The sequence below is a fragment of the Mytilus edulis genome, chromosome 6, assembly GCF_963676685.1.
Source record: "Mytilus edulis chromosome 6, xbMytEdul2.2, whole genome shotgun sequence".
Taxonomy (NCBI): Eukaryota; Metazoa; Mollusca; class Bivalvia; order Mytilida; family Mytilidae; genus Mytilus; species Mytilus edulis.
The window spans coordinates 53,206,354-53,226,079 of record NC_092349.1 but is presented as its reverse complement, the minus strand read 5'-3'; the positions used below and the strand labels follow the sequence as shown (position 1 = coordinate 53,226,079).

General features: G+C 33.6%; 1 protein-coding gene and 1 long non-coding RNA gene across 2 annotated transcripts; one reads left to right on the top strand and one right to left on the bottom strand.

The window, feature by feature from the left end:
• Positions 1-1,007: 1,007 nt before the first annotated feature.
• LOC139527867 (uncharacterized) lies at positions 1,008-9,223 on the bottom strand. Its single transcript, XR_011665471.1, has 2 exons — positions 9,089-9,223; positions 1,008-3,566 (listed from the first exon to the last, which is right to left on the bottom strand). It is a non-coding gene; the product is annotated as an uncharacterized lncRNA (long non-coding RNA).
• Positions 9,224-14,907: 5,684 nt separating this feature from the next.
• Positions 14,908-19,344, top strand: LOC139526478 (uncharacterized protein DDB_G0290685-like). The gene is made up of 2 exons (XM_071321629.1): positions 14,908-14,932; positions 16,904-19,344. The coding sequence occupies exons 1-2, from the start codon at positions 14,908-14,910 to the stop codon at positions 19,342-19,344; spliced, it is 2,466 nt and encodes an 821-aa protein (XP_071177730.1).
• Positions 19,345-19,726: the final 382 nt, after the last annotated feature.

Below are 19,726 nucleotides of genomic sequence, written 5' to 3'. Positions count from 1 at the left end.
AACCCTTGTAACAACTCTACATATAATATAATACTTTTGTTAAAAACGATGTCAATTTGAAAGTATAGAATGGTCTATATATCGTTTAATGTTAATAGTAAATATAAATATTGAAAGAAAACATAAAGAACATTTTTGGTGCGTGAAATAGACCCACAATTACATGTACTTAATAAAGGAAAATAAACAGGAATATAACTTTAACTACTGCATCTAATTTGTTTGTTGTTGGATGCAGATCTTTGACAATTTTCGTTAAATATTGACATGTGAATGCATGCACCTTTTATAGTCAAAATCAAGATTAAAAGAAACGGGTAAAAATGGTAAAAAGGGACTTTTAAATCTCCAAAATCAAGGAGAAACCATTAACGACATTAAAAATAATATACAATGTATTTAAACGGGGGAAAAAATACGAGAAGTCTTACAAAATACAAAAGAATTACTTGTAGAATTATTAAGACTGAGTTACTGAAACCTTAAAAAAAACAGATGGTTTTCCGAAAGGGAAAGCAGATTCAGTTCCATGTGTAGCACTCGTCTGTTCCTACGTGATAAGCACACCAGTCCTATGGTAATCATAAAAAAGATGTGATATAATTGCCAATGAGACAACTCTCAACAAGAGACCAAATGACACAAATTAACAACTATAGGTCACCGTACGGCCTTCATCAAAGAGGAAAGCCTATACCGCATAGTCAGCTATAAAAGCCCCCAAATGACTAACGTAAAACAATTCAAACACGAGAAAACTAACGTTCTAATTAATGTACAAAAATAACGAAAAACAAATATGTAACCCATCCACAAATGACAACCAATGAATTACAGAATCCTGACTTGGGACAGGCACATACATACAGAATTTGGCGGTGTTAAACATGTAAGTGGGATCCCAACCCTCCCCTAACCTAGATGTAACAGAACAAAATAAGAACGAACTATAAAAAAAAAATTGAAAAAAAGTTAGATTTGTAATGGTGTAAATATCTAAAAACAAATTTAAACAGAAGAATTTATATCACAACTATAATCTATACATATTATTCATTTTTTCCAAAGTAGCGATGTTGACAGCATAACTTACAACATCAATGTACGCTATAATCCCGTTGATTGACGTAAAAAACATAAGAATTGCATGTTTTATCAAGGTCAGTGACTGACTGATTGACAGACGAAAGAAGTGAACAATTACATAGCATTTTCCTTCCGTGTTCTTATCAAGGTCAGAGACTGTTGAACGATGTCCTTCAGATATCCAAAAGCAGCATTATGTCGCCATGGGAATATTATCAATGACCTAACTAGATATTGTGCTGCTCTCTTATTATATCCGGCTTTACTGTTGCAATACACAAGAATGTTGTAAAACAAAACTTGATTGTTCTCAACAGCCATATCATCAGCGCTCAAATGGTTGATTTTTGCCAATATAGCATTACGTTCCGTTTTCTTTCTAAGTGCGTCGTAGCTTAGATATATTAAAAGATAACAATTAAGCAGAGGATGTATTCTTATACATGGAACCTGATCATATTTTGGGCAATGGAATTTATCTTCATTAAACTTCTTCAGCCTTTCTGGGACCGATAAAAGTTCTAGTTGTATAACATCCGGAACCGCCCATAATTCCGCTGTCATGTATGTAACTTTGAAATAAGGATCAACGAACATACCGTTTTTGGATTCCTCAACAATGTCATTGTCTTCTGATGTCAGTATGTTGGGTACTTGCTGAGAATACGACTCGGCTAAAATGGCTTCTTTAGGTTGACATAGTTGGTTTAACTTCTTGCTTCGCAACACCACATTAAGTTTACATCCGCTTCCATTTACTTGGTTCCAAATTTGTTTAGGTGGAATCAGTTTTCTTTTCTTTTGGATAATATCTGAACACATGTTAATAACGAGTTCAAACTGTTCTTCGATAAGAAAAAATGTGACTAATCGTAAACGAATACACGGTCTGGATGATTTAAAAGTCTCAAACAAATGTTCCATGGCTTTATTCATATGTTCATAATCGCAGTTTCGTCTGTGAAAGAAATATGATAACAAACCAATAATACTGTTAATCATTACACTATAATCATTCTGGAATACTGTTACGCCTTCGTATGTTTCTATTTCAGACAGTACATCTTCATATATGTATATGCTTTCTAGTGATGCATGCCGGTCATAATTTAGCCAAAAAAAATCAATAGTGGTAAAGTCATGAAATAACCGTCTTATCTTATCATGCCAGCACTGGAGAATGATAGACCGTTCAGTTAAGCTGTTCAATAGCTCAGGTAGAAAATTATCAGTCTAAAAAAAAAAACCATTTGAAAAGATCTTAGATTTAATACTGCCATAATATTTTCGTTTGAGCGAAGAAGAGCATTCTGTACAATTTTTGAAATATTTGGTTTAAGTATCGAGCTGAACAAGTTTCTACCTTCAACAATATAATGTGGTAAACAGTTTTCCTGTAAATAAAATACAAGCTTTCTTATGCAAACTTTTAAGCAACATACAAGGTTTGAAACCTTCCAGTCAACTGTTTCTCCTTCTGCGCACCAAAATATCAAATTTTTCATGCAGTAAGAAAATAAGATATCTTTATTATCGGTACTAAGTAAAGGCCTTATATAATCCTTTAGAATTATTTTTAATGGTATGTAACAGTGAAGCTGTACTTCATTTAGATGTGCGAAAAGAATATTTTCGCCGCGCATAGATAGACGCCACTGGAAATCCTTATCTCTGCTATCGCGGTGACCAACTGGAGCCAACAAATATTTTTTTTAAACAACTTGTTTAATAATTTCGTCTGTAGGCCATCCATTTGGTTTATGGCGAGAAATCCAAAAAGTTGCGCAAGATGGCCATCCGTCAAATTCTAGACAGGGTACATTGTCGTTTGTCAATGATTCTTGTTTAGTACCAAAAAAAATACTTCTCGTAAAGCACTTTTCGGTAACAGCCGGACCATTCGATTCGTATTGATTGGTTGTCTCAGTTGTGATATTAAGATCTTGTGCATCAGTTTTCCTTACAAGGTTGTGAAAAGATTTATTTTCAAGATACCCATCTTTCATTGTTGAAGGTATCTTAACAAATGAAAAAGGGATATCTGGTGTGCAATATATTTTCATATAACCGGGAAAATCTTCATTATGAAATGCGAAAAAAAGATGGTCTTTCAAAAATAAGTGAAGATTGGAAAACCATATATCGCCACTTGTCTGGACAAACTTCTGGCTTAGGAAGTCCTTTGTCAAGACAATTTGAAAGCTGTCCATCGTTAACATAGATTTCTTCGAAAAAAGGCAAGATGGCGTCGATGTCACTTTCTTCACCTGAGTAATACAGTCCACCATTTATACCTTGTGTTATACTTCCAACGTAAATGGTATCATAAGCCAGTGCCGAACAAAGCTGTTCGTCCAAATGAATGAAAAACTTTGATGAACGTCTTTTAAGTTCTATTTCTTCAGTAGAAAAGCTGGCAGCATTTAAAACACTAGTCAACAGACGAGATTAGTAGGAGTCGGTACCATTATCGAAAGACTCTGAAAAAATGAATTTTAAAAGTTACGAGAATATTTCTATAGAATTGTTTACCATATTATTTTTTATTAGGTACAAGATAAATAATGACACATTTTTCTTGTTAAAGTGTTTACATCTGCTGAATAGGAACTCGAGGTGGAAGTTTTGGCACAAACTGTACAAAGTCAGGATCCTGAAATTCATTGGTTTTTGTTGGTTGCTGTTTGTCATTTTTGGTTTTTGTTTTTTGTTTTGTATGTAATACAGTCCGTTTGTTTATTTTTTGTTGCAATTATTTGGTTCCAAATTTGTTTTTGTGTGGTAATAAGCATTATGTAAACGTTTCATTACATTTGGATTAGGCAAATTTAGGTTAACGAAAAGAAACAAAATATTCAGCAAACTGATCCGTTGTGAAGAGGCAAAACTCAATACGATAAAATGACGCCGCCAACATCCAAACTTTGGTGTGTAGCAGTAAGCATTGTTTAAAAGTTTCATAATATTTGGTTAAACAAATTAATGTAAGAGAATGGAAACCAATTTCGAGACGTATGTACGGACGTACGGACAGAAAACAATAACACTTAATGCCTCCTCAGCTGCTTCAATCTCATCTTGCAGTCAACAGACGAAAGACGACGGAAAGTAGACAATGGACGCCAAGTTATGCTCGGTATGTCTTCCTGGTTGTTTCAATCTCATCTTGCATTGCATATTATATATAAAGACGAAATGACTGACGATAGAAAAGGAGAGACAGTTTAATGATCATTAGGGCCCCGCCTTTAGGCGGGTCGCCCTATAGTGATTAGTCTGTCCGTCCGTCCGTCCGTAACACTTTAACTTTGTGTCCGCTCCATATCTAGAGAACCATTATGATTCCATACTTTATACTTTACATGTTTATTAACCACCACTAGATGGCGTGTCATGATGTATGTACAACTTCCTAGGTCAAAGGTCAAGGTAAAAATAACTTTGGTTTCAGTTGACAACCCTGTGTCCTGTGGTGAAGATCGTGTCCGCTCTATATCTCGAGAACCGTTATGATTTCAAAGTTTATACTTGACATGTATATGAACCAACACCAGAGGGTGTGTCATAATTTATGAACGACTGCCTAGGGCAAAGTTCAAGGTCAAAAACTTTGGTTTCAGTTGACAACCCCATGTCCTATGGTAAAGATCGTGTCCGCTCTATATCTTGAGAACCGTTATCATTTCAAAGTTTATACTTGAGATGTATATAAACCAACACCAAAGGGTGTGTCATAATTTATGTGCAACTTCCTAGGTCAAAGGTCAAAGTCAAAAACTTTGGTTTCAGTTGACAACCCCATGTCCTTTGGTAAAGATCGTGTCCGCTCTATATCTTGAGAACCGTTATCATTTCAAAGTTTATACTTAAGATGTTTATAAACCAACACCAAAGGGTGTGTCATAATTTATTTACAACTTCCTAGGTCAAAGGTCAAGGTCAAAAACTTTGATTTCAGTTGACAAACCCATGTCCTATGGTAAAGATACAATTTTTTAATGCACCTTATTCACAGCGGGGCCCACAGAGATGGCTCCCATCTCTATGATATCTAGTTGTTCCTGTCTTAATTTAGAAACCATAAAAGAATACGTAATTTTTAAAGAGTAATATTTAATGCTTAAAATATAATTGTTATAACAACACGTATTGTATTTTGTGTGTAGGCATAATTCAGTGGTTGTCGTTTGTTTATGTGTTACATATTTGTTTTTCGTTCATTTTTTTACATAAATAAGGCCGTTAGTTTTCTCGTTTGAATTGTTTTACATTGTCTTATTGGGGCCTTTTATAGCTGACTATGCGGTATGGGCTTCGCTCATTGTTGAAGGCCGTACGGTGACCTATAGTTGTTAATGTTTTTGGTCTTTTGTGGATAGTTGTCTCATTGGCAATCATACCACATCTTCTTTTATATATATAGGTTGAATATATTTTTAATCAAATGTTTGCATAGGTTGCATAAAGCTCAACGTATTCCCCATTTAAATAGGAAAACACTGTCATTCAATGGATGTACGTATTAGTGATAAATAGCGATATTTTCAACTAAAACCCTAATGTTTTAGGAAACAAACTTCATTTTCCGTTATCTGACCACAGACGAACAGACATAACAACAAATTGAATGGACTTAACCCCTCTTCTATAGAATAAAGGTGTAATAAGACTGATGTCTTGACATTTTACATGAAGTTAATATAATAGACTTATTATATCCTGTAAGGAAGAGAAATGTTACACTTGTAATAGTAACCAATTTGACGCAGCAAGTTTTACTTTTTGGTTCTATTTTATGTGTACCTGATTTTTACCACATTGTTACATATATTATGGTTTTCAAGATAGATTTATGAAAATTGTTAAAAATTTACTTTAAAGGGCAATAACTCCCTAAAGGGTCAATTGACCATTTTGATCATGACTTATTTGTAGGTCTTACTTTTCTGTACATTAAGTTATAGTTATTGACCAAGCAAGTCGATATATAGAATTTAATCTGCACAGCTCAGGTGACCCTTATTAACCCGAACGACGTAGGAGTTCGGGTTAAAGAGTCATCCTGAGCGCGTGCAGATTAAATTCTATATACAGATTTGATTGGCACATTAACACATGACGTCATTAATTTACGTGAACGTTTTAGATGTGGACGATGTTCCGCAATCCACGTATCCTAGGAAAGTTTATTGTAGGGTAAAGAAAGGGGGAAATACGACTTTCATTGGTAAGTTTCAAATTGATAACTTTTTTGGGGGTTTAGACTTTTGTAAAATTGCGATTTAATGGTAGATTTTTTTTTATTGTTTCTGTTAAATCTATTCCCATTTTTATTTAATAAGTGGCGTGTAAGACTTTGACAAATTGAGTACTTTCAAATCGTTGTATGAAAAAAAAAAATCATAACCGGAAGGGTTATTGAGTTTAGATTAATTGCTTTTGAATTTCTTTCCATCAATGATATGCTTTAATAGAGAAAGATAAACCGAGGAAGATGTTAGTTATATTACCTAAATTTTTAATATTGAATAAGCGGGAAATACGTTTCTCTTTCCAATGTTTTACTCCCCCCTTCCCCAAATTTCTTTGTATCTACTGTATTAATTTTTAAGACACGTCCATCTAAATGAAGTCTGATTGATCTCCAGCTAATCTCCCTGTTTTCAAACAAACTTAAATATGATCCCCTTTAAATTCGATCCAAAAATATGGGGAATAGATATTCAAAAAGTCGTTATAAATTCGATTGAGTCTAAAACTAATCCAAATCAGATTTCTTTTATTCGGATATTCTGAGATACATTTCTTTTTTGGCGGAAATTACCAAAAAATGATTTAACTATCTTTCTGACTTTAAAACACTGATTTAAGATTTATGTTGTACGCAAAATATAATAAAACATTTTATGATCAAGCTAAGATGTAAAAAAAAAAAGAATGAGAAACCTTTCTTTTTTCCTATTTTGAAACTACGATGTTTGTACAAAGTTCAATTGTGTCGTAATTTCAAGTCAGATGACGGATTCGGGGTGGGGACGAACATGTCGTTCACCCTAGGATTGGACAAAGTATCCGTATCGTGTTTTGCCTTTAAATCGTCAATATTATTTTTAGTCTCGCTACACTCGGTGATATATTTTTTTAATTTGATAGAATAGTGCCCCTTTCAAAATCTAGGAACTGCCCCTAAAGGTAAAATAGATTTGAACTGTGCAGTATATCTGTGGTAGTTAATGCACACCTTTGCTGTGCATTATCCAGATTATAGCACAGTAAAAACAAAGAGATTTTACCCATGTCATGTGTTAATGCTGTTTACAGTTTATCTCTATCTATAATAATATTCAAGACAATAACCAAAAGCTGCAAAAATTTTCCTAAAATTGCCAATTCAGGGGCAGTAACCCAAAAACAAGTGCCTGATTGGTCTGAAATTTTCAGGGCAGATAGATGTTGGCCTATTGAACAATTGTATCCCAGTCAGATTTGCCCTATTTTTTATTTTTAGCCATGGCTGCCATCTTGGTTCTTGGGCGGTGTACGTCATCGGACACATTTTGTTTAACAAGATACCCTAATGATGATTGTGGACAAGTTTGGTTTAATTTGTCCCAGTAGTTTTAGAAGAGAAAATTTTGTAAAAGTTAACGAACAATGGACGACGGACGGCGATGCTCCACATAAAGTTAATCCTAACGATGCGTCACTTTATATGCAATGATACAAAGTTTAAACATAAAAATTTCAATGCGAGACATTTAGGAAAATATTGAAATTCGAACACTAAATATTGTAAAAATACATCGTTGATCTTTTCAGGAATGACATTAATATAAAGAAAAAACTCCAATGTTTAGAAGTATGTCCGCTGTAGGTATTATGTAATAGATCATGCTTCGATCTAGTTACTTTCTAGTGAACATTTTATGTTCAAATATTATAATATCTCGGAAATAAGATTGACTGGTTGATTGTTTACTCAATGTCCAGTGACAAATATTTCATGAATTTTCAGAACAATAACAATCAAGAGAACTTTTTCAGTATTATTTAAATTGAGTTTCTTTAGCCAGGGCAAGGAAATATAAATATATATAACCATATATATATATATTAAAAGACTGTTTGTTGCCGCTTATATGTCTTTGTGTAATGTTTGTTGCTATCCACACATCTGTTTTTACTTTATTTTCATGTGACTGATACACATACATGTAATCCTTGTTTATTTTGACCTGTTTTTTAATTATACAAATTAAAACATGGACATACATTTAGATCAAAGAAGTATAAAATAAAGGACACAATGCTTAGTCTTAGAAGGAGGCCTTATCACTGTTAAACACATTGATAAAACATTTAGGCTACAACCATTTGATATTCGGGGGGGGGGGAGGGGCTATGGATTTTTTTAGGGTTGCTGCCTTACATAAAGTAATTGAAGTAGTCTCTTTAGAGTTCTATATTTGTCGTTTTCTTGCTTGTTGCTTGCATGATTAATTGTTGTTTGAATAATGTGCAGTGGCAAATATTTCATGCATATTTAAGACGAAAACAAATGATATTGCATTATATAGGTTCTGTTGGTAGACTGAAATAGAGGATTATAATTTTAACTACTACCTGTAAATGAGGGTAGTTAGGGGTACGGACCGTTATTTGTCTTTACATCAGGCCAACAAAGTATCCCTGACAAAAACATGTTGGATTGGTTCGTTAACTACTCTATTTTTCTTTTTATTTGCTGCCAGTATAGATCAGTATAATATTCTGTATTCTGTAAACAGAATAGCATCCAAGTGATTTTGGAGAAATAAGCCGTTACTGCTATAGAAATGAACATGAAGCATTGATCGTATAAATATGGGGTATTCCAACCCGCCGACCCCCCTTTTTTCTCTTTTGATCCGCCACTAGTACGTACAGACACACGGCATTGAACAGTTCTTCACAGCGTGCAATAATATAAAACCTTAAAACAAATTAAACTTATTAAACTTACCCATGGATGCTTCTTTCTACTTATATCATAGACGATTGAAAATAAACTGTGTGAACATCACTCAGTAGTGTGAAATTTGTTTCAAAATTCAGGGTACTCCGCTGACTATTATAGTTTCATTTCAAGTAATCAAACTTCAGTACTCCGTTTGACTTCTGGTGGCCTCGTTTTCATTTAAGTTTATGTACTAAATAAGCCAATTTCAACATTTATTACAAAAGAGGGACGAAAGATACCATCGGAACAGTCAAACTCATAAATCGAAAATAAATTGACAACGCCTGGCTAAAAATGAAAAAAGACAAACAGACAAACAATAGAACACACGACGCAACATAGAAAACTAAAGAATAAGCAACACGGACCCCACCAAAAACTAGGGGTTATCTCAGGTGCTCCGGAAGGGTAGGCAGATCCTGCTCCACATGTCGCACCCGTCGTGTTGTTTATGTTATAACAAATCCGATAAATAGTCCAAGTCTTACAAGAGGCTCTGGCATCATTATCACCAACACATACTTTAACATGTTTAACTGCAAAACTTCTGAACTTCTGAACAGGAAAGGTGAAAATCGCCATTATTGAACTTGACCTCTATTTCGTCATCAGTAACAACATATTTAAATTTTAAAAGCTTTGGTTGAACGGTTCATGTAAAAGCCCGAACAATATTTGGCTGTCGCCCGCCCGCACGGCCACACACCAACGCCCGCCTGCCGTGTACATCCCCAAATCAATAACATACATTTTTCGTCGAAAATCCGGTAAACAAAACGTATTCTCAAAGATTTTTTTTTGTCTTTCATACGGCCCCATATCTAAGCATCCTATTCGATATCAAATGTAATGGCCGTTACGTATAGTAGAAGTACTCCGGTGTGCTTCAAAAACGTACACCCAAATTAAAATAAACCGTGCCAATTGCATTACGTAATTTATTCTTCCACTTTTAAACGTATTATATAATTGATTGCTATTTCCTACTTGGCTACACGTGCAGGTACAATCTTATATAATTCTTATCGTGCATCTAAAAGATGGTGAGTGCACAAAATATGTATATCGAGATAAAACTCAGAAAAATAGCAACACGAAAAGTACAAAAGTTGAATTAGTGTGTGCATTGGTCTGTGTGCATTCATAAATACATTACATTATGTTTACACTGCGAGTACGATGCCTCGTGACAACTTTTATTTTTGTATGAAATATTTACCAATAGTACGACTTTGCCCCCCGCAGAGCTATAGAAAAACAGTAACCTTGTCGGTCATGTCATTCTGTCAACTCTGTTATAACCTTGTCGGCCATGTCAACTGTGTCAAAACCTTGTCGAATATCTCAACTTGTCTACTGTGTTATAAACTTGTCGGTCATGTCAACTTGTCAACCAGTCAACTGTGCCAAAGCCTTGTCGAATATGTCAACTTGTCCACTGTGTTATAAACTTGTCCACCATTTCAACCTATCAAATGTGTCATAACCTTGTCTGCCTTGTCATTCTGTCAACTGTAATACAACCTTGTCGGTCATTTCTACCTGTCAACTGTGATAAAAACCTTGTCGACCATTTCATTCAACCTGTCAACTGTGATTAACCATGTAGACCGTCTTAACCTGTCATTATTTCGACAGTGTCAGCCTTTAAAAACAAATATGATACACAATAACAATTAAACGAAAACAACTGAGATACAGGTTTCTTCTTAGGACAGGCATAAGCAGAATGTTGCGGTGTTTGCAGGCTCCCAATGCTTTTAACCTAGCAACGTTGATTCGCAGCACAAAGTGATATATGAACAAACCACAAAAATCAGTTTTAGTTAATCATGTTTGGCTCATCAGATCGATACACCACATACAGAAGTAATTAACAAAACAACTTTGACACAAAGTACCAATCTCATACAATGTAGTACTATCATTTACTAAAAGCCAGTACAAAACCACTGACAACTAAAAAAAATCCTCAAAAACTGAAATATCAATCAATAATCCTCCAATGGATTTTAAAAGGATGTCATTATCTGCTAGAAAGACAGAATTTTGTTCAATGTTAATATAAGTAGCAATAAAATGTTGGAGCTCAAATATACAGCTGCCTTGCAGTAATATTTAGTAAACATTTTTGCATATTGACAAAATCAACGTTTGTGCCGAAAAAAACAATACTCAAAAAGCTCATTATAGTGCTACATTTATAATAAATTATTCAAATCACCAATAAGTTTACACGGATCGTAACTAACTTTATGGACGCTTTAAACAACATAGCCATGTGTGTTTTCCAAAACTTATTACATGATCCAGTCTTACTGATACATTATTGGAAATAAGCCTTATTTGAGAAAGAGTTTGACACTATGATTATGTTTTGGAATGACTTGTATTTTTCCTTTCTTTCACAAGATTATTGGCTATACACGATAGTGTTTAGAAGGTTTAAACAAGCGTAAGGCCAAGATTATATTTCTTAAAAGCAAAAAACAAACCCCATAAGAGTTTAAAAGTCATTTTATAGCCATATTTTGCCTTGGTAAAAACATCCACGTCTTTGTGCAACAGAATCAATACCACAGTACTATATGGATCTAAATTTCATTTTTAATGATGATCGGAAATGCATTGTATATCGATTCATCGATTAAGATTGATTTACTGAGTTTCTCACATGTCAATATTATTAGTTACATAGTGTGCTAGTGACCTAATACGGTATATATAGATTCAAGCTTCTCTAATTTTTTGATAATATTTATTTTTTTTAATTTCAAAACACTTTTATAGTGCATGCAAGAAGTTATACAAAAGAAACAATTTGTTTCAGTTAAGATTCAATATTTAATATCACGGCAGTAACAGACATGTCAATTCATTTGGTTTAAAACACATTTTTTTCTATAATTAATCAAATATTTGCAAAATAATATTTACAATCTAGGTTAAATATCTAGGTCAGAAATGAAAATTATAAAGTAAACATTGTTTTATTTCATGTATCTGCATATCTTGTAAACTTGTAAATGTAAGGTCATTGCGTCTCCAGTATCAGAAATCGAAATTGAAAGTAGGTTGTTCTTAGTGCTGTTGGAAAAAATGCACCAAAATATAACATTCATTGTAAATTTATGGTCATTGCGTCTTATGTATCAGAAATCGAAATTCACAGTAGGGTTTTCATTTTGCTGTTGGCAAAAATACACCAAAATGGTACATTCAGTATAGATGTATGGTCATTGCGTTTCCGGTATAACACATCGAAGTTCACAGTAGATTTTTCTTAGTGCCGTTGGGGGAAAAAAAACAACATTAGTACATTTATGGTAGATGTATGGTCATCGCGTCTCCGGTATCACAAATCGAAATAGGCTTTTCTCAGTGCGTTTGGGAAAAGTGAACAAAAATGTGATATTAAATCTAATAGTACGGTCATTGCGTCTTAAGCGTCAGAAATACAAATTCTCGTCTGCAGTAGGTTTTTCTTAGTGCGATCGAAAAAAACACACACCAAGATGTTACATTCATTGTTCACATATAAATATACAATCACTGCGACAATGCAACAATTTGAGAAATCTCAAATTTAATGAATTATCAACATATTTTTGTATTGTTGCAATACTGCTTCTTTAAACTGTCAATTTAACCCTCTGAGATTCAACCTTTTTTTCAAATAATGATATATGACATACGGGTATTACTATCTGATATACTGAGGAGGGGAAGCAGGAGAATTTTTAAAATCAACATTCTGGCTGGTTAAAAACTAGAAAAAAATAACCAATCCCAAGACTAGCTTATACTAACTCTGGTAGAAAAAAGAGCAAACAAAAGATAACAGCCTGTACAAAAGACCGTACCAACGGTCAATATCCAAACCCCCCTAAACAAAATAGATACAGAAACAAAGATAAACAACATTGAACAACAAATGGTTCAGATGCATATGGTCTGACATGATACAGCGCATGCGCACTGCTAGAGGTTATATTCCTGTTTCAGTCACATCCACAACATCGCCCTTGTTTGTCTTTCTGTGTCATATGCTGAGATTAAACAACTCAATAAAAACTTTAAAAGTTGTTTTATCTCAGACCAAAATTTGCACCCTGCTTTAATAAATTAGCTGAGGTAGCAGCGGTTAATTGTATTGTTTGATATTTCAGGAAATTCAAGATGTGATGCTTTTATTGTACTGTAGTATTCTTTTCATAAATTTCATTTATGAGGGGGAGGACAGGGGTAAGGGAGACAGGGAGAAAGGGGGTAGGAGAAAGGAGAAATGGTGTTGGAGAAAGGAGAGGAAGGCTGGGAGAAAGGAGAAAAAGTTGGAGAAAAAAATAAAATATGAAAAAATAAAATATCTCTTTTTTTTCCGGTAAATTAAAAAAAAATAAAATAAGGAGAAGAGGGGTGGGAGAAGGAAGAAGGGTACTCCTTGTCCCCCCCCCCCCCTCATTTATAACTAGTATCATGATAAATGTAATATATAACAAAACTAATTATTATTTTGATTTATTTAATCGCATCAAAGCTAACCGCCATATTTAAAGATTTCGGCCCTCGATGTCTTGTTGATGTCATATTTGACAGTTTTTCATTAAAGTATCACTCTGTTATATAGTCCTCATATATCAAAATTACAATCTGATGTGATAAAGTAACTGAAACAAAATTTAAGAATATTATCGAGTAACTTAGATTGAAATTCCTTGCACGTTTTGTTTATAGTTCAGACTCGATAATTATCGATATATAACACTGACTGTGCTGTTTAACACGACAGTGTCCACCCTATCAACTGCAAAATCAGTGTTATAATAATCAGTTTGGTACGTCCGAAGCGCTTTTCCGTATAAACTTCTATAAAGAACACATAAACAAACAAATGTAACGCCAAAATTTTTAACGTAAGGTTCTGACACCAAACGATTACTTGCTTCTGATATAGAAATAAAGAGGGTCATGGTCCACTGAGCTGTAGCGTTGCGCACGGTATTGATGTCTCTTTGGAAATATGCGGTAGATGTCGTGTTATTCATATTCAAGCTCTTTTTCTATATGTATTGTGTAACTGTTATGTGACCGTCGTTTGCTTTCGATGTCATCAGTATCGATATTTTATTAGATAACGTCTACACTAAAATACACACGAAACGAAGCTATATCTTATCGAGCCAATTCACTGTAAATTGTTTTTTTAAGAGTCTTCATAATTTGGATAAATGTTTCACATTGTTATAAATCTAAGATGAGAATTTGAGTCAAATCGGTGAACATTAATTTGACAGCTAGCGGCCCTTTAAGAAAATAATCATACGTTTTACTAAATATGTCAAGTTGGAATTTAAAGATATATTATATAGACACTTTTACCTACATGGAATATTTCCCCTCCAATACTGCTAGTAAAATAAATAAATCCCGCATCACGTGATTTCTGTCGCATTGCTCTTAAAAGGTTGAGAAAACATGTACATTAATATCGATTAAACGAATGTTTAATTCATTGTAACATATATGGTTTCATTAAAACCTTGGCAAATATTGTAGTGCATATATATTTGTTTTTTTACGATTGTAAGGTGAGTGTGACACCAATTCAAAGATATTGCACTCTTTGGCTTCATTTTTATGTAAGGTTGATTACTCGTCTACACTCGGTCGATTCCGTCCTTGTATATACGAGAGTACCGGATTCACACGAGGCCTGTCGATTGTGATGTCTACACTCGGTCGATTCCGTCCCTGTATATACGAGAGTACCGGATTCATCCGAGGCTTGTCGATTGTGAGGCGAGTATGACTCCAATATCAAGATGTTGCATTCATTGTATATGCAAGGTTAGTGTGTCTTTAGTACAAACAAAATAAATTCAGTTCATTTTCATGTATGTGTTACAAGTAGGCGTGACATTTTTGTGAATGTAAGGTGATATGGTAATTTTTTGGTTTTTAAACTTACAATGCAAGTCAACCGTCGAAAAACAAGTAAACGGCATGTTGCAGCAGAAATTAAGTACATGTATATAAAGAAACACTTTTCTAAGTTCACTATTGATTATACAATAGTATCCTTACCCATCGATATCCAACTACTCGGACGCCATGAAAATATTTTCAGTCTTGTTGATATTAGTCGTACTTTCTTGTTTTACCCAACAAGTCTTTGGACGGCCGAGTAAGTAATAACTTTATCATTATATTCAGTAACTTTTGCAACGTTTTTTTATCATTGCAAAACATGTGAATGGACAGGTTTCGCGATTTTTGTTTAATATAGCATTTCAAAAAAATCACATTTATAATTTCGAATCATTGCCCATATTTCAATAATTGGTAGCGAAAACTGCTACGGCACTGACACGATTCATAACTTTCTACAGAAAATTAATTTTGATAAAGTAAGACATTACGGTTCCAACTCCCTTACGTAAAGTCAAACTTTGATGAATTAGGATTTCTTTTTATGTTCCTTTGTCCCTCTGATGAGTTTAGTCTTTTTTGACTGATTTTTTATAGTTTATTCTTATGTTGTACTGTTATACCACTGTCCCAATTGAGGAGAAGGGTTAATTGGGATCCCGCTAACATGTTAAACCCGCCACATTATGTATGTATGTGCCTGTCCCAAGTCAGGAGACTGTAATTCAGGGGTTGTCGTTTGTTTTATATGTTACATATTTTTTTTTTGTTTTTTTTTTTTTACATAAATAAGGCCGTTAGTTTTCTCGTTTGAATTGTTTTACATTGTCATTTCGGGGTCCTTTATAACCGACTATGCGGTATGGGCTTTGCTCATTGTTGACGACCGTACGGTAACCTATAGTTGTTAATTTCTGTTTCATTTTGGTCTTTTGTGGAGAGTTGTATCATTTGCAATCATACCACATCTTCTTTTTTTATATTCAACACGCAGCCTTGCACACCGAACAGCAATCTATAAAGGGCCCCTAATTTTTCTGTCTATGAAGAAATAACATAAAAAATGTGATGCACACTGAATAACACGCGTAGCGGGTTATTTAACAGTGTGCACCAAATTTTTTATGTTATTTCGAATAGACAGAAAAAAATATTACAGTCATTTCTTATAATTTAATTCTAAATTCCATTTTAAACCGTAGAAAACCATGAAAAATCGTTGATGACGTCACGGTCACATGACTAAATTATGTCTATGGGATGATAACAAAATAAAGTCAGCCAATCAGAAGACGTGTTACATTCTAAATTAGGGTTGCAATCCACTCTCCTTTCCACCCTTGGCAGATTAATTAAGCCAACAATTATGATTATACAACGTTGCGCCATCTATAGGTTGATTTATGTCACGCCCATTTCCGAATAAATTATTATTGACTAATATTAGCACTTGAACTCTCTTCAGTGTGCACAATCAGCACGTGGTAATTGTTAACCTACATTTTCTCGTTTACAAGTGATCACCATGTTATTTGCGTTTTTTTGATTGGATGCAGCCAGTTACGATTGCAACCACTGAAAATCATTACCTCGTGGATTCGAAATTCTCTTAGCTAAGATGCCGAAAAATGGACGAAAAGAAATAAAGATCACAAAAAAATAGGCCCACAAAAAATAATGATAGAAAATATCAAAGTGCAAAAGTTAAAAGAATAGACAATCTTTAGAAATCTTTAAAAAGAATAGAAACAAATGCTTTAAAAAAATGAAAGAATACATAATTGTAGGAACCCTTTTCAAACCCTCGTATATTGCATGACTATGTTTATAACTAATACTTAATTGATGTATGCGTACATAATCATTCAACATTCTCACTTCTATTTTTAGGAAATGTTCAAGGTGAAAACGATCAAGGTGGAAATAAAGATGAAAATGACCAAACTGTAAATGTCCAAGATGTGAATGAGGGTGAAAATGTTCAAGATAGAGATAATCAAGGTGGGGAAAACCAAGCCAAAAAAGATCAAGACGGAAATGTTCAAGGTGTAGACAACCAAGGTGTAGATAATAAAACTGTGAAAGTGAAAGATGTGAAAGAGGGTGGAAATGATCAAGGTGGAGATAATCAAGGTGAAAATAATCAAGGTGAAGAAAATCAAAACGGAAACGTTCAAGGCGGAAATAATCAAAGAGGAGATAACCAAGGTGAAGATAATAAAACTGTAAATATGAAAAATGTGAAAGAGGGTGGAGATAATAAAAATGACGATAATCAAGGAGGAAATGATCACGGTGGAGATAATCAAGATGGAGATAATCAAGGCAAAACTGATCAAGGTGTAGATATACAAGGCGGAAATGAAGATGAAAATGATCAAACTGTAAAGGTTCAAGGTGGAAATGATCAAGAAGGAGATAATCAAGGTAGAGATAATCAAGGTAGAGATAATCAAGATGGAAATGAAGTTGGAAATATTCAAACTGTAAATGTTCAAGGTAAAGATAATCAAGATGGAAATAAAGACGGAAATATTCAACCTGTAAATGTTCAAGGTAAAGATAATCAAGATGGAAATAAAGACGGAAATGTTCAAGGTAAAGATAATCAAGATGGAAATAAAGACGGAAATGTTCAACCTGTAAATGTTCAAGGTAAAGATAATCAAGATGGAAATAATGACGGAAATGTTCAACCTGTAAATGTTCAAGGTAAAGATAATCAAGATGGAAATAAAGACGGAAATGTTCAACCTGTAAATGATCAAGGTGAAGATAATCAAGATGGAAATAATGACGGAAATGTTCAACCTGTAAATGTTCAAGGTAAAGATAATCAAGATGGAAATAAAGACGGAAATGTTCAACCTATAAATGTTCAAGGTAAAGATAATCAAGATGGAAATAAAGACGGAAATGTTCAACCTGTAAATGTTCAAGGTAAAGATAATCAAGATGGAAATAATGACGGAAATGTTCAACCTGTAAATGTTCAAGGTAAATTTTTACCTGTAAATGTTCAAGGTAAAGATAATCAAGATGGAAATAAAGACGGAAATATTCAACCTGTAAATGTTCAAGGTAAAGATAATCAAGATGGAAATAAAGACGGAAATTTTCAAGGTAAAGATAATCAAGATGGAAATAAAGACGGAAATGTTCAACCTGTAAATGTTCAAGGTAAAGATAATCAAGATGGAAATAAAGACGGAAATATTCAACCTGTAAATGTTCAAGGTATAAATAATCAAGATGGAAATAAAGACGGAAATGTTCAAGGTAAAGATAATCAAGATGGAAATAAAGACGGAAATGTTCAACCTGTAAATGTTCAAGGTAAAAATAATCAAGATGGAAATAAAGACGGAAATGTTCAACCTGTAAATGTTCAAGGTAAGGATAATCAAGATGGAAATAAAGACGGAAATGTTCAACCTGTAAATGTTCAAGGTAAAGATAATCAAGATGGAAATAAAGACGGAAATGTTCAACCTGTAAATGTTCAAGGTAAAGATAATCAAGATGGAAATAAAGACGAAAATGTTCAACCTATAAATGTTCAAGGTAAAGATAATCAAGATGGAAATAAAGACGGAAATGTTCAACCTGTAAATGTTCAAGGTAAAGATAATCAAGATGGAAATAAAGACGGAAATATTCAACCTGTAAATGTTCAAGGTAAAGATAATCAAGATGGAAATAAAGACGGAAATGTTCAAGGTAAAGATAATCAAGATGGAAATAAAGACGGAAATGTTCAACCTGTAAATGTTCAAGGTAAAGATAATCAAGATGGAAATAAAGACGGAAATGTTCAAGGTAAAGATAATCAAGATGGAAATAAAGACGGAAATGTTCAACCTGTAAATGTTCAAGGTAAAGATAATCAAGATGGAAATAAAGACGGAAATGTTCAACCTGTAAATGTTCAAGGTAAAGATAATCAAGGTGGAGATAATCAAGGTAAAGATAATCAAGGTGGAGATAATCAGGATAGAGATAATCAAGTTGGAAATGAAGATGGAAATGTTCAAGGTGTGAATGAGGGTGGAAATAATCAAGGTAAAGATAATCAAGGAGGACATAATCAAGGTGGAGATAAACAAGGAGGAGTAAATCAAGATGAAAATAAAGACGGAAATGTTCAAACTGTAAATGTTCAAGTTGGGGATAATCAAGGTGGAGATAATCAAGGTGGTGATAAACAAGGTGGAAATGATGGAATTGATCTAGGTAAAGATAATCAAGTTGAAAAGATCAAGGTGGAGATTAAAATGGAAATGACCAATGGGAAAGGTAAAGCTGAACATGATCGTGGTGGAAAGGAATAAAGAGCGCCACAGTAAAAAAATTCGGAAATCTACTGAAAAAAAATAAACTTTGTTATCATTTTTTTTTTTTTTAATTCTGACAAATAAAAGTTAACAAATATCATACCCTACAATGCCAATTCACGTATGGAATTTGTTGGGAAAATAAGTACACTGCAAGTAAATGACACCACAGAATATAAATAACGCATATGGTATTTGTACAATTGTTGATACACACGTGTAGTGAATTTTTAAGATTTATTTCCCTGAAATAGTTTTATTTTTCTTATGATCATGTTACTAGTAATATCTTGTTTTGTTTGTAATATTTTTGTTACGGGTTTTAATCTGTTATTTAATAAGTGTTTTCATCCAATTGATGTTTGTGTATTTTGAAATG